The sequence below is a fragment of the Rhineura floridana genome, chromosome 1 (assembly GCF_030035675.1).
Source record: "Rhineura floridana isolate rRhiFlo1 chromosome 1, rRhiFlo1.hap2, whole genome shotgun sequence".
Lineage (NCBI taxonomy): Eukaryota > Metazoa > Chordata > Lepidosauria > Squamata > Rhineuridae > Rhineura > Rhineura floridana.
In genome coordinates, this window is record NC_084480.1 from 167,805,129 (window position 1) to 167,824,891 (window position 19,763).

The following is a 19,763-nucleotide window of genomic DNA, read 5'->3' on the forward strand; positions in this document are numbered from 1 at the left end:
GTATTTCTGTATTTGTGTTTATTTTTTGTAAGCTGCCTTGAGGGCCTTTTGGCCAAAAGGTGGCATAGAAAAAAACCATAATAATTAGTGAAATGAATTTTCAACTCTAGTTTTTGTATAACGTAAGCAGCACTTGTAAGGTATACATTGCTCTAGAGTCTTGTCAATTTTAGTATTATTCTTTTCTGGGCAGCTGAGCCTTGGAGATCTTACAGCTGTGGATGAGGGTTTTTGTTGTTTTTGAACTTGGATTTCCAGAAATTAAAGCCAACACTTAATTGATCATCTTGGTCTTTATGAAAATGGAAACAGACTGCCTTCAAGTCGATTCCGACTTATGGCAACCCTATGAAGAGGGTTTTCGTGGGAAGCGGTATTCAGAGGAGTGTTTCCCATTGCCTCCCTCTGAGGCTGAGAGGCAGCGATGGGCCCAAGGTCACCCAGTGAGCTTCATGGCTGTGTGGGATTCGAACCCTGGTCTCCCAGATCGTAGTCCAACACCTTAACCGCTACACCACACTGGCTCTTTCTTGGTCTTTATACTGTGACATAAATTTATTCTTAATTAGTCTTGTTTAAAACGTGTCTGAGCATTTCTGTTAACACTTATGTAGAACGCCAAGACTTGTTTATCTTGAATCTTATTTGACCTTTTGGTAGTAGAATATTAGGCACATAGGAAGCTGCCTTGTACTGAGTTCGGCCTACACTGCTTGGCAGTGGCTCTCCAGGGTTTCAGACAAGTTTCCCCAGTATCTCCAGGATTTCCAAACCCTTCCTGGAGATACTGGCTTGAATCTGGGACCTTCTTCATACAAAATGTGTTGCCCTACATTGAGCTATGTCCTCTCCCAACTACTTTATTGCAGGTAATATTATTTAAAATAGTGTAATCTGCCTTCAAGGTTTTTGTTTTATGTAACTGGAACAGGATATACAAATAATAATGGAAACTAAACTAAAGACACCCTGGATTTTTTTTGAGTGTTCTGAGATTTCTGAAAGCACTAGTAGTAAAAAAAGAATACACAAGATTCTCTTTTGCTTCTTTTTAGTGCACTTCTGATAATGGAATGGTATTTTCACTCTTTATAGAGTACATCTGCAATACTAATGGAGAATATGGACCTCTACATGCTGAATCCATGCAGTACTAAAATCTGGTAAGCACTTTTACAGCAGGGGTTGCCAGTCCATCGGCCACGGGCACCATGGCACCCATGAAGGCCTTCAGTGGCAGGCCCAGCAGGTAGCCCAGAATCTGAGCTTTCATTTTGTTTAAAAAAGTAAGTTTCTAGCTGTCCTAGAAAGAAAGCTATGAAGCAAAATGTGCAGGTACTCTTCTAAGCAATTTCTGTGAAATGAGCCAACCTCACTTCTCCTGCCTATCAGTGTTATTAGTCAGTGAGTGAAGTCAGAGCTGTGATTGTTAAGTGCGTTGTTTGGACACCACGCAATAGGAATCTCTGGGGTCCTAAAGAGCTGCTGTTTTGCCCTCCCTGTTAGTGTACTTTGCTACTCCTGTCTTTTTCCCTAGCCCTTGGAATCTCCATAGTTTGCCCTTCCTTTTTCCCTAGCAACCAGGACACATCTTTTCTGTGCTGGGTTCACCTGAGGTCAGGTAGTACCTAGAAATTATTTTCTGCAGATACTACTACACAATGAGTGGGTGAACATTAAAGAATCCCCCTCCCCCCAAAAGGCAAATGTGAAAACTTTTCAAAGGCATGTTTCCCGTTTTGCCTTTGTCAAGCCTTTTCTAGTATGGAAACACAATTATGAGGAAAGCTTCACCATGACTACTCCCTAATTTTATGTTGTTGTTTATTAAATTTCTATTCCGCCCTTCCTCCCAGAAGGAGCCGAGGGCAGCAAACAAGGGGCAAAACTCTGAAAACTCTAAAACATCTTAAAATAAAATATCTTAAAAACATTTTTTTAAAAACTTTAAAAACATCTTGAAAAGCAATTCCAACGCAGACTGGGATAAAATCTCTACTTAAAAGGCTTGTTGAAAGAGGGCGGTCTTCAATAGGTGCCAGAAAGATAATATAAACGGTGCCTGTCTAATATTCAGGGGGAGGGAATTCCAAAGTAATTCCAGTTCCTATGTAATGTGGAACGGACCTGCTGATAAGACGGTATCTGCAGGAGGCCCTGCAGAGTACAGTGATCAACTGGGTATATAAGGGGTAAGACGATCTTTCAGGCATTATGCCACTACCCTCATGGCAGCCATTTTGTGACTGGTGCCCCCAGCACTCTCTCAAAATTTGAAATGTGCCCTCTGGTCGAAAAAGGTTGGCAACCACTGTCCTACAGGCATGTGAAATATGCCATTGAGGGGTCTATAAATTCTGACAGGCCTTGGTAGCTGAAGATTGTATTCTGGTAGCCAGATGTGAAATCCAGTTGCTCCACAGCTGCAACAATTTAGAACAGAAAGCACTTTCAAAGAAGATACTGGCTTCATCAGAGAAAAGTTATGCATTAATAACTGGGTTTTTTCCTAGTTCAATGATCCTATGAAATGACATTTAGTTTACATTAGATTGCATAGCTCATGTTTTTTCCATTCTAGTTTTGACTCATCTTTCCACATGCAAATATATAATTTTATTAAAGGCCGAAATATTATAAGCACTCACATTTTCATTAATACATTACATACAAATTTGTGTATGTAAGGATAGCATGGTGCTTGGCCAATGAAATGTCTGTTTTAAGTTCCAAGAACATTTGATGCAAAAGTAAAATACAGCAAGTTTTTTTAAGAACCCAAGTCTTGGGGTGTCTTGAAAACTCATGCCACAAAAAAAACTTTAGTCTTCAATATTTTGCTTTTTATTCAGGATTCATTATGAAACCTGATCATTTGTATGTAAAATCTTACCTTTAGAGTGGTCCAAGAAGTTCTAATTTGATTAACTTCCAACTGTTCCTGACTGGAAACTGACTCCATACATTCTTCTAAAACTAAAATCCTAGGCTCACTAAGCTCTGTTGAACTCAGTGTAACTTGTTGAGTCAGCATCCATAAGACTGGGCTATAAAACACATTGAGCGTTTGCTTAAGGAAGACTCCCATGCCAGCTGTAATGGAGCCTTTACATTTCTAAAGGTCAACTGAATGGTTTTACAAAGAATTATTAACCATTTCACGACTTGGTCTTCAAATGTGAACTGTTAATAAACTGTGCCAGGAACTCATTGAAGAAACTGAAAAAAATACAGCCTTGCCCTGCATGAAGTCTGTCTAACCCTGTTGTTTGTGCCACTAGAGCTGTGAGGGACTTACAGTTCTATCTATATGCAAAAAACAAGCAATGCACTTGAAGGGCATTTTGAAGCATATTTTCACGGTGAATTCTACAGTGCAGAGAATGTTGGATCACCCAGTCGTTCCAGCTCTTTGTTGGAGATTAGCTTCTCCGCGGAAGATGGCCTTTCGCATCGCTCGTGGTTGCTACCTGGTGGCTACAGGCAGGAAATACAGACTTTTTCAAGGAATGAGCCAACTCTTGTGTGAGTTTGCAAGACTCCAGTCCTTTCCTGCCCATCACTTCAGGCAGTGCCTTTCTCATTCTCTCACTTTTCATTTTCAGAGTTAGTTTTTCCTGGTTTGTTTTTACTTTTCTTCCGGTGTCTCCTCTGGCATTTGATATCTGTCACCTTTGTCGCTGTATTCTCTTGATCTCGGGTTTTGTGTTTTCCTCATTTTTCTCTCCCCCCCCCCTGCTGTGGCTGCTTAGCAGGCAGTTTGGGCTGGCTTTTTTCCTTCACCTCCTTTCTTTGACCAGCCAGTCCCTTTTCTCTCTTTGACTTTGCAGTGTCTGTGTGAATGGTTTTTTAGTTCCTTTGTGGGGCCGGTCTTGGTTTTTTCAAATAAATAAATCCCATTTGGGGGGGGGGAGGGTGTTGTTTACTCTCCAATTTTTTCTTCTCCCCCTGCCTGTGGACATTGGCTTTTTTAGGCCAAATTAGTGTCATCTGCTCCTCCACGTCCTGTTTGCGTGTGTGTGAGTTGAGATTTGGGGGTCTTTCTCCCTGCACTGCTCCTCCCCACCCCATTAATGAGTGTACATGAGTCGAAGTAACAGTGCCTGCTCCCTCTGCAAATGGTGTCTGTGACCGTAACCGTCCCTGCCTGGCCTTCTGCAGTGCCCACTCTCCCTCCAGCTAGCACTGAGGAGCATAAGAAGGCCAGTAGGGAGCGGGCCAAAGCTAAATAGGATGAAGTGCAGGCCTCTAGGATGGCATGTTATTTGGGGGAGGATTCTGCTTTGGCTGCTGGGACCCTTCCCTGCTCTCCAAATGCCAGGAAGCGTGCTACTGAGCCTTTCTCTGATGATGACCAACTGGGGAGGCACACTGTTATTGAGCTGTCTGATTCTCCTTTGGGCTCTGAGGGAGAAGTTGATGGTTTTGATGCCTCGGCATCAAAAGGCACAATATATGAGGGAAGCCCCAATGAGGTGCGCAGAAAGACTAGAGCTGCTGCCTCTGTCCTGCCTTGAGCAAGCTGACAGGCATGCAGTAGAGCTGTTGTCAGAAGATGAGGGCTCTGCACAACAGCAGTATATGGGTCCAATTTCGGGACTTTCTCAGCAAGCAGTGAAGAGTTTCCTGGGTTCCCAGCCTCCCCTAATAATAATCAGCAGCTGGAGTCAGGCTCTCAAAAGGCAGAGAGCTGTTACTTCAGTCTATTATAATGTGGGTAGTGTTTTCATTATGTCCCATTCTGAGCAGTGTGTCTCTTTATAATTAGGGTAGCCCTTCAGCTCAGTACAGCATTAGATCAGTTGGAGTTGGATGTGGTTTGGAGTGATGGTTCTGTAAGTAGAAAGAAACAAAGAGATGGTCTCTGTTTTCAGTTGAAACATAAGCTACACTTGCTTTGTAAGGCCCTGCCAGTCCTGGATGTCAATGCTCCATGTGTGAAGTCCACCTCTTCTACATTGCAAGGGTGTTGGTTGTTCCTGATACAAACCTCGAGGATGGGCTATTTCTGTTCCTCCTGTATTTCAGAAACTGGTCGTGTCAGAGTGGGATATGCTAATGAGTTTTTTGTATTATAGACTGCCTTGAGGAAGTGGTGGCTGCTGTGTTATTTCCCTGTACCTTGAGTTCCTCAGCTGAATAAAAAGGGTGCTATTCAGTAATTTTGGGAACATTGCATCAGTTGCTCAGACGTGATGCATAAGACCCAACTACGGGGTCAGCATATCACCTTCTTCCTTGTTTTTTCCAGTTCTGAAAATCCTGGAGTCAGGTGCAAGGAGTAATGCTACTGAGTTGTATAGTATAAACACTGCCAGATCGGGGTTAGTTGGACCCCCAGAATGTTCCTACTGTGTTGAGAGGTTATAAAGAGATTCCCACAGACTTTGTCACACTAGAAGTTAACTGCACCAATCCCCTCCTCCCACTCCCTACTAACTGTGGAGAGTGTTAGACTTTCCCCCTCAGATCAGGCAGGGATAGCAGCCTTTTGGTCAGAGATATGGGATAGTCCTGAAGTTGAGGATTTTCCCCACCTTTTTCTTGAAGGCACTAGAATATTAGGTTCAGTACCTCTTATGTACTGATCTTTGATCGAAATAAATTATTCGTTCATTCAGTACCTCTTCTTAGAGACCTGACTCTCCCTCCCTCAAGCCCTGAACAATTAGCAGTGTGTTTCCATGGGCAACAGCAGAAGAGCCTATTGACTCCTCTAGAGGGCCAAAGTCAAATAAATATGAACTGCCTCTTGAGTTTCATGAGAATGTAAAGGTTATTTCTAGGGGATGGAGAGTAGCAGCACAGAGCCTCTGTTTGCTCTTCTGAAAAGCTGTAGTCCTTAATAACTGAATGAATAAATAATTAGATATACCTTATGAATTCTTGAGGAGTTTGAAAAGTTCCCTAAAGGATGATCTTATAGTTACTTTGCTGGGTAAAAATAAATAAGATAAAATAAAATAAAGATCAGTTTGTCTTTTCAAGTTGCTTGGCCGTATCCATTTCAGTGGCATAATTGTGTTTCTTTTTACCAGTGTTTCAATTTATCAGGTAAAGCAGCTCCTGGAATAATGTTGTTGTTACTGTTGTTCAATTTATTACTTGCCCTTCATCAGCTGGTCCCTGGTTAGATTACAAAAATTTTAAGTTCAATATTAAAATAGTTAAAACAACCTTTGGTAGGGCTTAGTTCTTTGTACAATTTGTGTAACTTGGCTATGGTTTACACACGTTGGTAGATACATGCTGAAACACTGTTCTGTTTACTAACATCTAGGCAGTTCACTAACAAATGAAATGTATGCTTTAAATGTAAGTTAATTTGACTTTATTCCTTTCTTGGACAGGTAGTCATTTTGGATAGTTTTGAGGATGTTGTCATTAGAATCAAAGATACATAGATGCTTCTTTCTATATTCCCTAATTAAGTGGAAAAGGCGGCTTCTAGGTCTTCTGTTATTTCCTCTGCAGGTTCTCATAGCATGGCAATATTCTGTGATTGTCTGGAGGTTTAAGAAGTTTCACCTAGCCAGAGCAGCTTCCTTTCTGTCTGCTTTCAAAATGTTCAGGGGGTTTCGTTGCCGAAATTCTCTGGTGTCCATTAGTAATATTGTTTCTCCTCTGAACACAGGATGCTGAGCAGATATCTCTAACCCAGCATTCTAGTAGTTGCGTAAGTACTTAGCCAGAAAATTTTCTTGGGTATTTATTTTCTTTTCTTTGTTGTATAATTTTCTATGTGCATAAGAACATAAGATGAACCTGCTGGATCTCACAGTGTCCAACCAGATACCCATGGAAAGCCCGCAAGCAGGACCTGAGTACAACAGCGCTCTCCCCTCCTATGGTTTCTAGCGGCTGATAGTTGGAAGCATACTTCCTCAGATTATGGAATTTGTCTAATCTTTTAAAGCCAACACTTTAAAATAGTAGAGGCTATCAAGCAAGGGAACTCCCTAGCCTTTGTGGATTCCATGGAAGTGTATATTGTCTTTCTCCTGCTGCAAGAAGCTCCACAGGGAACTCTGAGTGGCTTCTGAAGGTGATTGCCACTAAGGCATTCCCTTCATTAAGGTTTCATCAAGCTCAGCTTTCAGAGTTTTCTGCCAATGCTAATCTTTTAACTAACCTCCAACTGTCTGTAGGCAGTGCACTTTTTTGCCTCTAGCTGCCTAAACAGTGCAACTGGTTTAAACTTTTGATAGGAATATGAATGTTTCCAGGTGACCATACAATGCAGTGCTAGTGGGTTCTTTATCAAAGTAGTCTAATATTTGTCAGGTTCCATGTCCCTTGTAGGTCTTTCTATTGACTGCAAAGTGTTGGATCAAACGATTACTGTAACCTAACACTCTAGGTAGGCATCATTATGGACCTTTGTTCTGTAGTCAACATAGCTGTCAGGTCTTCTGTTCACCTTTACACCAATGCCTCTACTGTCATGGATGGTGAAAAAGATATGGCAAGAACACACTGTAGTGCTGTCATCACTACAGTCTGGCCACGTCGGCCATAGTTGTTGAAATAAGCAACTTGGCAATTATTCCACCATGACATCTTCAGTGCATCTTCTAGGCATGCTGTCTCAAGGCTCTCTTCTGCATCCCAGTCTGGTTTGGCTGAATGCCTTTGCCTGGAAGACACCTGCCAGGCGGTGGTAGGTTAATTAGTCACCTTGGACAGTGCAAAGAACATCAATTCATTCATGGGATGCTGGGATCACAGCAGAATGTTCACACAGCCTTGTCAGTGTTGCAGAAACTGTCATCTGAGACTTTAAATTCGGTGTCTCTTCATTTTTTGTCATTCAGTGTGCTTCCTGCCCTCCATTCACAGATTCCCATCCTGGGATCTCCACTAGGTTCTTTAAGCACTTAAGAGACCACCTTTCAAACCACTGATGAAAGTGCCATTGAGACTGTTTTCTTTGCATCTCTTTTTTTCTTGTTGCTGTCACCTCTGTTCTCAAAGTGTCAGTACTAATTGCACTGTCCATGGCTAAACATCTGTGCGTTTTTTCATAAGGATAGGGTGGTATTGAGAACAGATTCGCTTCTTGTTCCCAAGGTCTTGTCAGAATTGCATAAATAGAGAGCTGGTTCTTTTGATGTTTTGCCCCATGCCATCTCCTCCTTGGAGCAGGCCTGGCATACCTTAGACAACTGCTAGCCCAGCGTGTTTCTCAGTTGACTGCCTTGTCGGTGGACAAGCACTTGCAGTCTTCCATTCTTCCTTTGGTGGAATCGATGTTCCGTTGACAACAAGAACACATTTTGCCTACCTTCTGTTCCTGTCCAGTTCTCCTCGTGAAAAACAGTGGCATTTGCTTGACGCTTGCAGGGCATTCAGGGTCTATATAATGTGGACTAAGACTTTTGGTCTGGCTGACTCTTTGTTTTCTTGCCATCCTAATTCCATGGGTAAGAAGGTCTCTGGTGCTATCCTGTCCCATCGGTTACATGCTTGTGTTGCTCTGGCCTGTGAGTCCCTGGGTTTACCTACCCTCCCACCAGGTCTGTTGAGTCCAGTGCCGCCTTTTCAGTTAATGCTTCCGTAGTAGAAGTTTTAGGACTGCATTTTGATCATTTTACTTCTCGCTACAAATGGGCTTGTATATCCTTAGATGAAACCTTTGGACATAAAGTTCTTTAACAGGTTATTTTGCCTTCGTAGATAGCTTTTTTCTTCTCTCCTCCCTTTCTTGTGATTTTCTGGGGTACATTCCATGTAAAGGGTCATTGTCCTTGGAGAAGGGAGGATTGGTTTCTTACCTGAAGGTACCTTCTTGAGGACGATGAGCCTTCACGACCCGCTCTTAAGTTTTTCTCTTAATAGGGGATGTTGGCTGTGAGGCCTTTGAGTGTACTTTGTTAGAGGAAGTAGCCTGTGTTTGTTTTTTTCTCAAGGTTGTTCTCTTTCTACTGGTCTATCTCTGTTGGTGTGAGTGTGTTCTGGCTGTGGTTCCTGGGCTCCTGGCAGTATTGGTCTGGAGCAGCCTTTCCCAACCAGTGTGCCTCCAGATGTTGTTGGACCACAACTCCCATCAGCCTCAGCCAGCATTGCCAATGGTCAGGAAAGATGGGAATTGTGGTCCAACAACATCTGGAGGCACACTGGTTGGGAAAGTCTGGTCTGGAGTCTTGTGCACTCATGCAGAAGTTGGCTCCTTCCTTCAAAAGTCCTGTGTTTCCTACCCATGGCCACCAGGTGGCAACCACGAGCTGTGTGAAGGCTCATTGTCCTCAAGAAAGTACCTTCAGGTAAGAAACCAATCCTCCCTTCCGGCTCACTCTATATTGTACTTTTCCCCCCAATATAGGTTTGTCGTTGAACTGTGCGAACCAATTCAAGTAAAGCAGCTGGACATTGCCAATCATGAGTTGTTCTCATCTACTCCCAAGGACTTTCTGGTGTCTATCAGTGACAGGTATGTCTTATGATACTAATGTGAATGTAAAATTTGTTTCCATAAAGGCCAGCAAACCAGAAAATCTCTCATTTTAGTGACTACTTTAAGTTTCATGCCCTGGAAGATAGGCACATTGTTGCAGATTGTTAGGAAATTTCTCATTTGATTTGTTAATCTGTCTTGCCAGGAAAAAAAAGGTGAATTGGTATGCAGAATGTGATCTTAGAAATTCACAGATTTAAAATTGTTAACTTTTAAAGCCAAAGTATATTGCAGTTATCACTGAATTCTTTTTGTCATAATTTAGACTAGGTCTAAATTCAGCCCTGTCCATTTTAATCATGTACTTTAAATAGAATGCACGGTATAACTATTTCAAAAAGTGTTTTTTTGGTGTAACATTACGAGGAAGAGTTTGAATTAGTTGATCTCTGAGAGATCACTGTGTGCTCATTCTTGTGTGTGTTGTATTCTAGGTATCCAACAAATAAGTGGGTCAAGCTAGGCACTTTTCATGCTAGAGATGAGAGGAATGTCCAGAGTTTTCCTCTGGATGAACAGATGTATGCCAAATATGTAAAGGTAACTTACTTGCAATCACTACAACTTTCTCACTTGGATGGGCAAAAGAGACATGTTAATTATAGTAGGGCCAGTTCACATAACTGGGCTCCCTGTGGGGCAGTGCGTAGGCTCATAGCACATCATAACATAGTGTATTATTCAAAGGCACAATTCAAGCAATGCTTCCCCTTCGAAAGAAAGAAAGAAAAATTAAGTAAATGGGGGCTGTATACCTGCTGAACATGTTATGAGTAATGAACTTACAGCCCCATAGAAGGCTCCGTTTTATGTTTGTGTGAATCAGAAATGCATGTAAATACTATCAGTGCCTGATAATTGATGGCTACAAGTTCTGACAGTCCTTACAAATGCCTGTGGCCAGAGCGCCTCCTTTCAGTCCTCTCTTGGCCTGTGCGGTTGGCAAGGAGAGAATGGTCCTGTTCACTATCACAGCAGCCTTGTGTTTTCAGTTGGAGAGAACAGTGGCGTTTATTTATTTATTGAATGTATATCCCGCCCCTTCCCCCAAAAGGAGCCCAAGGCCACAAACAGACAATAAAACACTAAAAACATTTTAAAGCATCTTTAAAAACAAAACATCTTAACTTCTTTTTAAAAAAAATCTTTAAAAACATTTTAAACCATTCCAACATACATGCAGAGTGGGATAAAGTCTCTATTTAAAAGGCTTGTTGAAAGAGGAAGGCCTTCAGAAGGCACCGAAAAGACAGCCGAACCGGTGCCTGTCTAATATTTAAGGGGAGGGAATTCCAAAGGATAGGTGTCGCAGCACTAAAGGTCTGTTTCCTATGTTGTGTGGGGTGAACCTCCTGGTAAGATGATATCTGCAGGAGGCCATCTGCAGAGCGTAGTGCTTGACTGGGTATATAGGGAATAAAATGATCTTTCAGTCTTTATGCCACACCCTTCATGGCAGCCATTTTGTGATTGGTGCCCTCAGCACTCTAAACATTTGAAATGTGTCCTCTGGTCCAAAAGGTTGGCGACTACTGTTCTACTGGAATGTGAAGACAGTCCTTCAGGTATCCTGGTCCCAAGCAGTATAGGGCTTTCATGCACCAAAACCAGCACCTTGAACAGCCTGGTAACTAATGGGCAGCCAGTGCAATTCTTTCAGCAGCGGAATGACATGTTGACTATGTCCTGCCCCAGTGAGCAGTTGTGCTGCTGCATTTTGCACCAGCTGCAACTTCTTGACCAACAACAAGAGCAGCCCCACATAGAGGGCATTACAGTAATTCAGTCTGGAGGTTACCAGCACACAAATAACAGGTCCAGAAGCGTCTGCAGCTGTGTTACCAGCCAAAGCTGGTAAAAGGCACTCCTAGTCACTGAGGTCATTTGGGTCTCTAGCAACAAAGATGGAACCAGGAGCACACCAAGGGTATGAACCTGCTCTTTCAGAGGGAGTACAGCCCCATCCAAAGCAGGTAATTGATCAATTATCCAGACTCGGGAACCACCTACTCATAGAGTCTCTGTTTTGCTAGGGTTCAGAGTCAGTTTATTGGCCCTCATCCAGCCCACTATTGAGTCTAGGCACTAATCCAGAGCTTCCATGGCCTGTCCCGATTCAGATGTTATCAAGAAATAGAGCTGGGCATCATCAGCATACTGCTGAGACCTTGCGCCAAATCTCCTAATGACCACTCCCAACAGTTTCATATAGATGTTATGCAGCCTTGGGGACAAGATGGTACCCAGTGCCACCCCACAGCAAATTTGCCAAGGGGCCAAACGACAATCACCCAATGCTGTTCTCTGAAACTCACCATGGATGATAGGATTGCAACCACTCTGAAACAGTGCCTCTGATAACCATCTCATCAAGTCTTCTCCAAAGGATACAATGGTCAATGGTATCAAAAGTCGTTGAGAGATCAAGCAAAGATAACAGGGTCATACTCCCCCTGTTCTCCTCCCAGTAAGTCATCAGGGTAACCAAGGCCGATTCAGGCCCATAACCAGGCCTGAACCCAGATTGTAATGGGTCAAGATAAGCTATTTCATCCAAGTGTACTTGCAATTGTTGCATTACAACCCTCTCGATCATCTTGCCTAAAAAGGGGGCATTTGCAACTAGGCAGTAGTTGTCACAAACCAATGGGTCCAGGTGGGGCTTTTTTTAGGAGCAGTTGGATCACTGCTTCTTTCAGGGTAGGTGGGAAGACACGTTGACCACACCCTGGATCTGCTCAATCATACCCCCACAGCAAGCTTTAGTAAGCAAGAAGGGCAAGTGTAGAGAAAGGCACATTGCTGGCTGCATCGTCACAAACACCGTGTCCATGTCATCAGGCCACATAAACTGAAACTGATCCCAATAAGTTACAGCAAACATTGTGCTGGGCATCTCACGGGGGGCTACAGTAAATGTGGATGGGGCATCAAAATTGCTATGGCAGTGAGCAACTTTATCCTCAGTGCCTTCATATTGGGCTTCTGAAGGATCTAAAATTCCATTTAACTGACACTGGATAATACAAAAAAGCTCCACTGGATGCCTACTTCAGGATGCAAAGGAGACAGAGAAGTGAGCGTTCTTGCTGCCCTCACTGCCACACAGTAGGCATGGTTATATTTTTTCACTCATGCCCCATCAGCCTCACAGCATATTTTTCACTTGTGCTGTAACCGTCCGCCTGTTTCATTGCCCTCGGTTCCCTGATGTACCAAGGTACAAACTGGGCTCCACAATGCTGGAGAAGGCACTCAGAGGTAACCATGTTAAGAGCCCAATGCTTCTCATTCTACAGCATGACAAGGGCTTAAACAGGGACTGGTGACAACTTGAGACAGTCCCATGGTCATAGAGGCCATGAAGTCCCAAACTGCAACACTAGAGGCTGCCTCAGAATGGATATTGAAATCACTCAGGATTATCACTCTGCTTCTCCTACACCACAGCCAAGACAGCCTCTGCCAGCTTGATCAGAGAAACTGCTGGGCAAGAGAGTGGATGGTATACCAGCAGCAACCCTAGTTTACTATCTCCTTGGCCGGACACCAGGCACAGGCCCTCACAGCTAACTCCAAGAGAAGAGTGGTTTCCTGGTGACAGAGATGGAAGTTCTGTGGACCACAGCAACTCCTCCCCCCCCCCAGTCCCAGCAGCTTGTGCTGATTTTGCACAGAGTATCCAGGTGGGCAAAGCTGGGTCAGATCAATTCCTCCCAACTCACCCACCCAGGTCTCGGTAATGGGGCATCTGGCTACATCGCCACCTTCATTCATGATCAAACCATGGCTTAGTGTGGTCTTATTGTGTACTGATCTGCCACTAAACATTATCATGCACAAACCAGTGGGCACAGCAGATGAGCAACAGGGAACCTGTCCATAGGAGGAGTGGGAGTGAGGAATGGGGCGTAGATAGCCTTGCCCTTCTCTTCCGTGGTAGCTTATCACCTCCCCATGGCTATATCTCCCTCTACCATGATCACTGGAACAGGAGTGGCATCATCCATGCCCCTCCTTTCCAAAACTTCCTAAACACATGATGTAAACAGCAAACCAATGAAACCTAACACAATATTTTATCCCAGTAGGCTTCTGAGAGAATTGGGAACAGTATTACTAGAACTATACCAGACGCATCCACCCAATACCTTTCATACTGAGCACACCTGCTCCCCCCACCCCCTGGTCTCACACCCAGGGAGGGCCAGCCTTCTGTTAGTTGCAAACTCATTCTGAAGACATCTGGCAACTTTCTCCGATCATACAGTTCACTGCATGGGCTTTCACCCTGTGTGGGAACCACACATATGCCTTATGCCCTTCCCACTATCCATCTCCTCTAGATTGGAAAAAATATTAAAAAATGGAAGAGGGTAGCACCTTTACCCTCAGGACTCCCTAGGAGGATTCCTCAGAGGTGACTCCCTTTGCTGTCACCTCTGGCGCTGGCCTGTGCCAATGGCAGCCGTGCCGCTCAAGGACTGCCAGGGTTTTACGTTCTCTGACCCAGCCAGGAGCTAATGCAATAGGCTGTAAGATTGATTGCAGCTTCTCTCTGGACTAAGGGCCAGGCAGGGGCTCCCAGTCCTTACAGCACTTACCAGGGAACTCGGGTGTCTCAAGAGACAGCAACCCAGGGGAACAAACAAAGCAACCAGATGCTCAAGTACTCACTCCCAGAGTAGGGAAGTTCCTGCTCTGCCTGTCTTCCTACTTAGTTCTCTTTGGCATTTGGAGCCTTTTTTCTGTTGTCCTCCAGTTGCAGGCAAAAGTAGCTGTTGTTCAAGAAAACAAGCAAGGAAAACTGCTGGAGCAGTTTATATCTAAAGTGGGGTGGCTAACCTGTGGCTCTTCAGATATTTTTGACTCCAACTCCCATCAGTCCCAACCAGCATGGCCAATGATCAGGGATGGTGGGAGTTCACCATCTGGAGGGCCATGGGTTGACCCACTCCTGTTTGAAATGGTAATGTGCTCTTTACTAACTGTAATGCTACAATTTGGTACACAATAAGACCATACTCATCCATGATTTGATTGTGGATGAAGGTACCGATTTGGTGTGCATTACCGAGACCTGGATGGGTGAGCTTGGAGGAGTTGATCTGACCCAGCTTTGCCCACCTGGATACTTGCTGCAGCACCAGCACAGTCTGCAGGGACGGGGAAGAGGAGTTGCTGTGGTGTACAGAACTTCCATCTCTGTCACCAGGAAACCACTCTGTCTTGGGCCTGGCTGTGAGGGCCTGCACCTGGTGTCTGGCCAAGGAGACAGGAAACTAGGGTTGCTGCTGGTGTGCTGTCCACCCTGCTGACTGGCAGCTTCTCTGACTGAGCTGGCGGAGGCCGTCTCAGCTGTGGTGTTGGAGGAGCCCAGAACGATAGTGCTGGGTGATTTCAATGTCCATGCTGAGGCTGCCTCCAGTGTTCCGGCTCAGGACTTCATGGCCTCCATGATGACCATGGGGCTGACTCAAGTTGTCACTGGCCCGACACATAGGGCAGGGCATACCCTTGACTTGGTTTTTGCCCCAGATGGAGGAAGGGGTGGTTTAGAGATAGGGGGTGTGGATGTCACCCCACTGTCATGGTCAGATCACTTCCTGGTGAGGTTTAGACTTATGGCTCCGATCCTTCCCTGCAGGGTTGGTGGACAGATTAAGATGGCCTGCCCCCAGAGCCTGATGGAATCCACAGGATTCCTGAATGCCTGAGGGGAGTTCCCAGTAGATAGAGCAGGTGACCCTGTTGAAGCCCTTGTCACACTGTGGAACAGCGAGGTGCGTTGGGCTCTTGACACGGTTGCTCCAGGGCGCCCTCTCTGGCATTGTGGAGCCTAGCTTGCACCTTGGTACACCAGTGAGCTGTGGGCAATGAAACAGGCTGGACGATGGCTAGAGCGCAAGTGGCAAAAGATGTGCTGCGAGGCTGATCGGGCATGAGTAAAACATCATAACCATGCCTACTGTGTGGTGGTGAGGGTGGCGAAGAAGGGCCACTTCTCTACCTCCATCGCATCCTCAAGTAGCCATCTGGTGGAGCTTTTCCATATTGTCAGGGATATGTTGAGATCAACCCCAGGAAATCCAGTCTTAGACCCTTTGGACTTAGACTGTGAATTGTTGTCAAGGCTCTTTGAGGGTAAAGTTGCTTGCTTCTGTAGCAATCTTGATGCCCTATCCACATGTACTGTAGTCCCCAATGAGGTGTCCAGTGCAACATCTGCTGCAACTTCTTGGGAATGGTTTCAGTTGATGCGGCCTGATGACGTAGACAAGGTGCTTGCCATGATGCGGCCAGCAACTTGCCCTCTCGACCCTTGCCCTTCTTGGCATATTAAGGCTTGCTGAGGGGGTTTGACTGAGTGGATCCAGGTGTGGTCAATGCATCATTGCAGGAGGGAGTAGTTCCAGCCACCCTGAAAGAGGCGGTGATCCAACTGCTCCTGAAAAAGCCCACCCTGGACCCATTGGTCTGTGACAATTACTGACCGGTTGCAAATATCCCCTAGGGAAGGTGACTGAGAGGGTTGTGGTGCAGCAACTGCAAGTACTCTTGGATGAAACAGGTATCTTGACCCATTCCAGTTTGGGTTCAGGCCTGGTTATGAGACTGAATCAGCCTTGGTCAGCCTGATGGATGTCCTTTATCGGGAGGACGGGGAGTGCAACCCTGTTACTCTTACTTGATCTCTCAGTGGCTTTTGATACCATTGACCATGGTATCCTTCTGGGCTGACTTGGTGAGATGGGTATTGGAGGCACTGTTTTACAGTGGTTCCGATCCTATCTTCAGAGTTGTTTTCAGAGAATAGCGTTGGGTTGATTGTCTTTTGGCTCCCTGGCAGTTGTGCTGTGAGGTGCTGCAGGGTACCTACCATCTTGTCCCCCATGCTGTTTAACATCTATATGAAGCCCTTGGGAGTGGTATCAGGAGATTTTGGGCTAGGTGTCAGCAGTATGCTGATGATACCCAGCTCTATTTCTCTGTAACATCTGAATCGGGAGAGGCCGTGCAAGCCCTGGATCGCTGCCTGGACTTGGTGATGGGCTGGATGAGGGCCAATAAACTGACTCTGAATCCTAGCAAGATGGACGCACTGTGGGTTAGTGGTTCTCGAGTTCAAATAATTGGTCAGTTGCCTGCTTTGGATGGGGTTGTATTCTATCTGAAAGAGCAGGTCCGTAGTCTGGGGACTTTGGCTGGTTCTTAACAGTTTGGGTTCAGGCCTGGTTATGAGACTGAATCGGCCTTGTGGCCGTTTGTGTGGACCAGGATAGCCTGACCACTGTTGTTCACATACTGGCGTTGGATAGGGGAGAACACTCCTTCCTCGTCCTCCTGGATCTCTCAGCGGCTTTTGATACCGTTGACCACGGTATCCTCCTGGATCGCCTGGAGGGAATGGGAATTGGGGGCACTGTTTTACAGTGGTTCCGTTCCTATCTCTCTGACAGCACCAGAGGGTGGCATTGGGAGAGGAGGTTTCAGACCCTTGGCCTCTCAATTGTGGTGTGCCACAGGGTTCTATCCTCTCTCCCATGCTGTTTAACATCTATGTAAAGCCGCTGGGAGCTATCATCAGGAGATTTGGGTTGCAGTGTCACCAATATGCAGATGACACTCGGCTCTATCTCTCATTTAAGTTCTCACCGGAGTTGGCTGTGGAGACTATTTCCAAGTGCCTGGAGTCTGTAAGTGAATGGATGGGAGGAAACAGGCTGAAACTGAACCCTGACAAGACTGAGGTACTGCTTGTGGGAGATAAGAGAAGGATAGGAGATATTGACCTGATGCTGAACGGGGTTAGATTGCCCCTGAAGGACCAGGTTCGCAGCCTTGGGGTCATTCTTGACTCCCAGCTGTCCATGGAGGCTCAGGTGTCAGTGGTGAGCCGGGCAGCTTGGTATCAATTACATCTGATACAGAGGCTGCGACCCTACCTTCCGGTCCATCTGCTCCCACGGGTGGTGCATGCCCTGGTCTCCTCTCGCTTAGACTACTGTAATGCGCTCTACGTGGGGCTACCCTTGAAGACGGTCCGGAAATTACAACTGGTACAGAATGCGGCGGCACGGTTGATTAAAAACAGCCGCCGCCGGGATCATATCACCCCAGTGCTGGAAGATCTGCACTGGCTACCAGTTGTGTACCGAGCCCAATTCAAGGTGTTGGTGTTAACCTTTAAAGCCCTATACAGTGTCGGTCCAGTTTATCTAAAGGAGCGCCTCCAGCATCACCAAATATGCCGCCTGACGAGATCTGCCTCACAAGACCTTCTCTCGGTCCCACCAGTTAAGACAGCTAGGCTGGTGCGGACCAGAGAGAGGGCATTCTCAGTTGTGGCCCCCACCCTCTGGAACTCTGCCATACGACCTTCGCCATGCCCCCCCCCGGTAGGTTTCCGCCAAGGATTGAAAACTTGGTTGTTTCAGCGGGCATACAAGTCTCCTAGATAATTTTAGTTTACAGTGTATAGATGTAGGTTGGTGGATTATAATTGTTTTATATGTTAAAACTGTATTATATGTTGTATTTTTAATTATGTACGCCGCCTAGAGTGGCCGTTCATTCGGCCAGATAGGCGGCCTAAAAATAAAATTTTATTATTTATTATTATTATATTATTACTGGTAACCTCCAGGCTGGATTACTGTAATGCGCTCTATGTGGGGTTGCCCTTGAGGTTGGTCCGGAAGCTGCAGCTGGTGCAAAATGCAGCTGCAAGACTGCTCACTAGGGCAGGGTATTGCCAACATGTCATCCCTCTGCTGAAAGAATTGCACTGGCTGCGCATTTGCTACCGGACCAAGTTCATTGTTCTAGTTTTGATGTACAAAGCCCTATACAGCTTGGGACCAGGATACCTGAAAGACCATCTGATCCCTTATATACCCAGTTGATCACTGCGCTCTGCAGGATGTCTGTTCTGCACAACATAGGAAACATACCGTATATTCCGGCGTATAAGACGACTGGGCGTATAAGACGACCCCCAACTTTTCCAGTTAAAATATAGAGTTTGGGATATACTCGCTGTATAAGACTACCCCTGCTTATGACATGCAGGTACTTAGCAGGAAAACTGTCACTTATAAACTTATAAATATTAATATTTGGATTGTCCAGTTGTTTTGTTTTTGTGCCTAGGAATTACCACCAAAAACTGGGGAAAGATGTGAGAAATCTTTTTTTAAAAGCAACATTAAATGCCTAGACTCTAGTTTCCAACACTATGTATTTATTGATTGATTAAGAGAATTTATATCCTGCCCTTTTGCTGTTAAAAACAGAGCTCAGCACAGCTTACAAATATAGTAAAAACAATAAAAATACACAATCAGAGAAAAACAAGCCAAAATGTTAGGAAAAGGAGTCTTTCACACCACATGCTCAGTTCTAAATACTGTTGCAGCAAGTTTTACAAGTTCCTCCAGTATTCCACTGGTGCAGGCACTCAGACATTCAAAGTACTGTATGTTTCTTAGGTTTTATAAAAGCAGAGCTTTGCTTAACTCAAAATTTCTTCTCCCTTTGATAACCACATCTACACAGGTTCCACCTCCATACTCAAAATGAAACTGAGCCTGGAAGTGTGCAACAACCCCACACATACCTTGCTAATTCGATTATCAATGCCAGGATGTCTGTCTTATCGACTACTCTCCTGCTCCCCCCCCACACACACACACACACACACCGGGCATCATGAAAGACCCAGTCCTGGGCTCAGAAAGAAAATAAATATCTGGTCCTCTTCAAAGTATTGATAAGCCTCTTGTTTTAATTGAAATAATAATTATACATTCTTGTTCTTATCACTAATGGGAGTTAATTATCTTGCATATGCTGCTGTTGCTTCTATGGCTGTAACGGAGTGAGGTTAAAGATAAGTGAAATGCAAATAGGAAAAAAAAATACAGAAGGCAGTAACACTTTCCTAAATGTAATACCATACCAACCACAACAAGATTCCTATAAGGCAAAACTAAGCATCTCACAACCAGTCAGGATTCCTAACCAAAAACCAAAAATATGATAAATGAAGAAATATTTATATAAGCATAACTATCAAATATATTTATTATTTACACAAACTGTAAAGATATTTATAGTGCAATCCTAAATTTATTTATTCAGAAGCAAGTCCCAGCGTATTCAATGGGGCTTACTCAAACAGGAACAGAAATGCAACCTCAAGTGATAAGCAACTTCATTCACACAACCCGAAATTCGGAATCATGCCACTTTACACTGTTTTGCAACTGTTTATACTTGTTTTTATGGTTATTGGATTTTAAATGGC

At 44.7% G+C, this 19,763-nt stretch overlaps 1 protein-coding gene across 1 annotated transcript in view; it reads left to right on the forward strand.

The window, feature by feature from the left end:
* The window catches only part of SUCO (SUN domain containing ossification factor), a 121,723-nt gene that overhangs the window by 68,357 nt on the left and 33,603 nt on the right, over positions 1 to 19,763 (forward strand). The window contains exons 9-11 of the mRNA XM_061584762.1: positions 1,096 to 1,163; positions 9,323 to 9,430; positions 9,889 to 9,994. Coding sequence (XP_061440746.1) covers positions 1,096 to 1,163; positions 9,323 to 9,430; positions 9,889 to 9,994 — 282 coding nt within the window. The remainder of the gene's footprint in view (positions 1 to 1,095; positions 1,164 to 9,322; positions 9,431 to 9,888; positions 9,995 to 19,763) is intronic.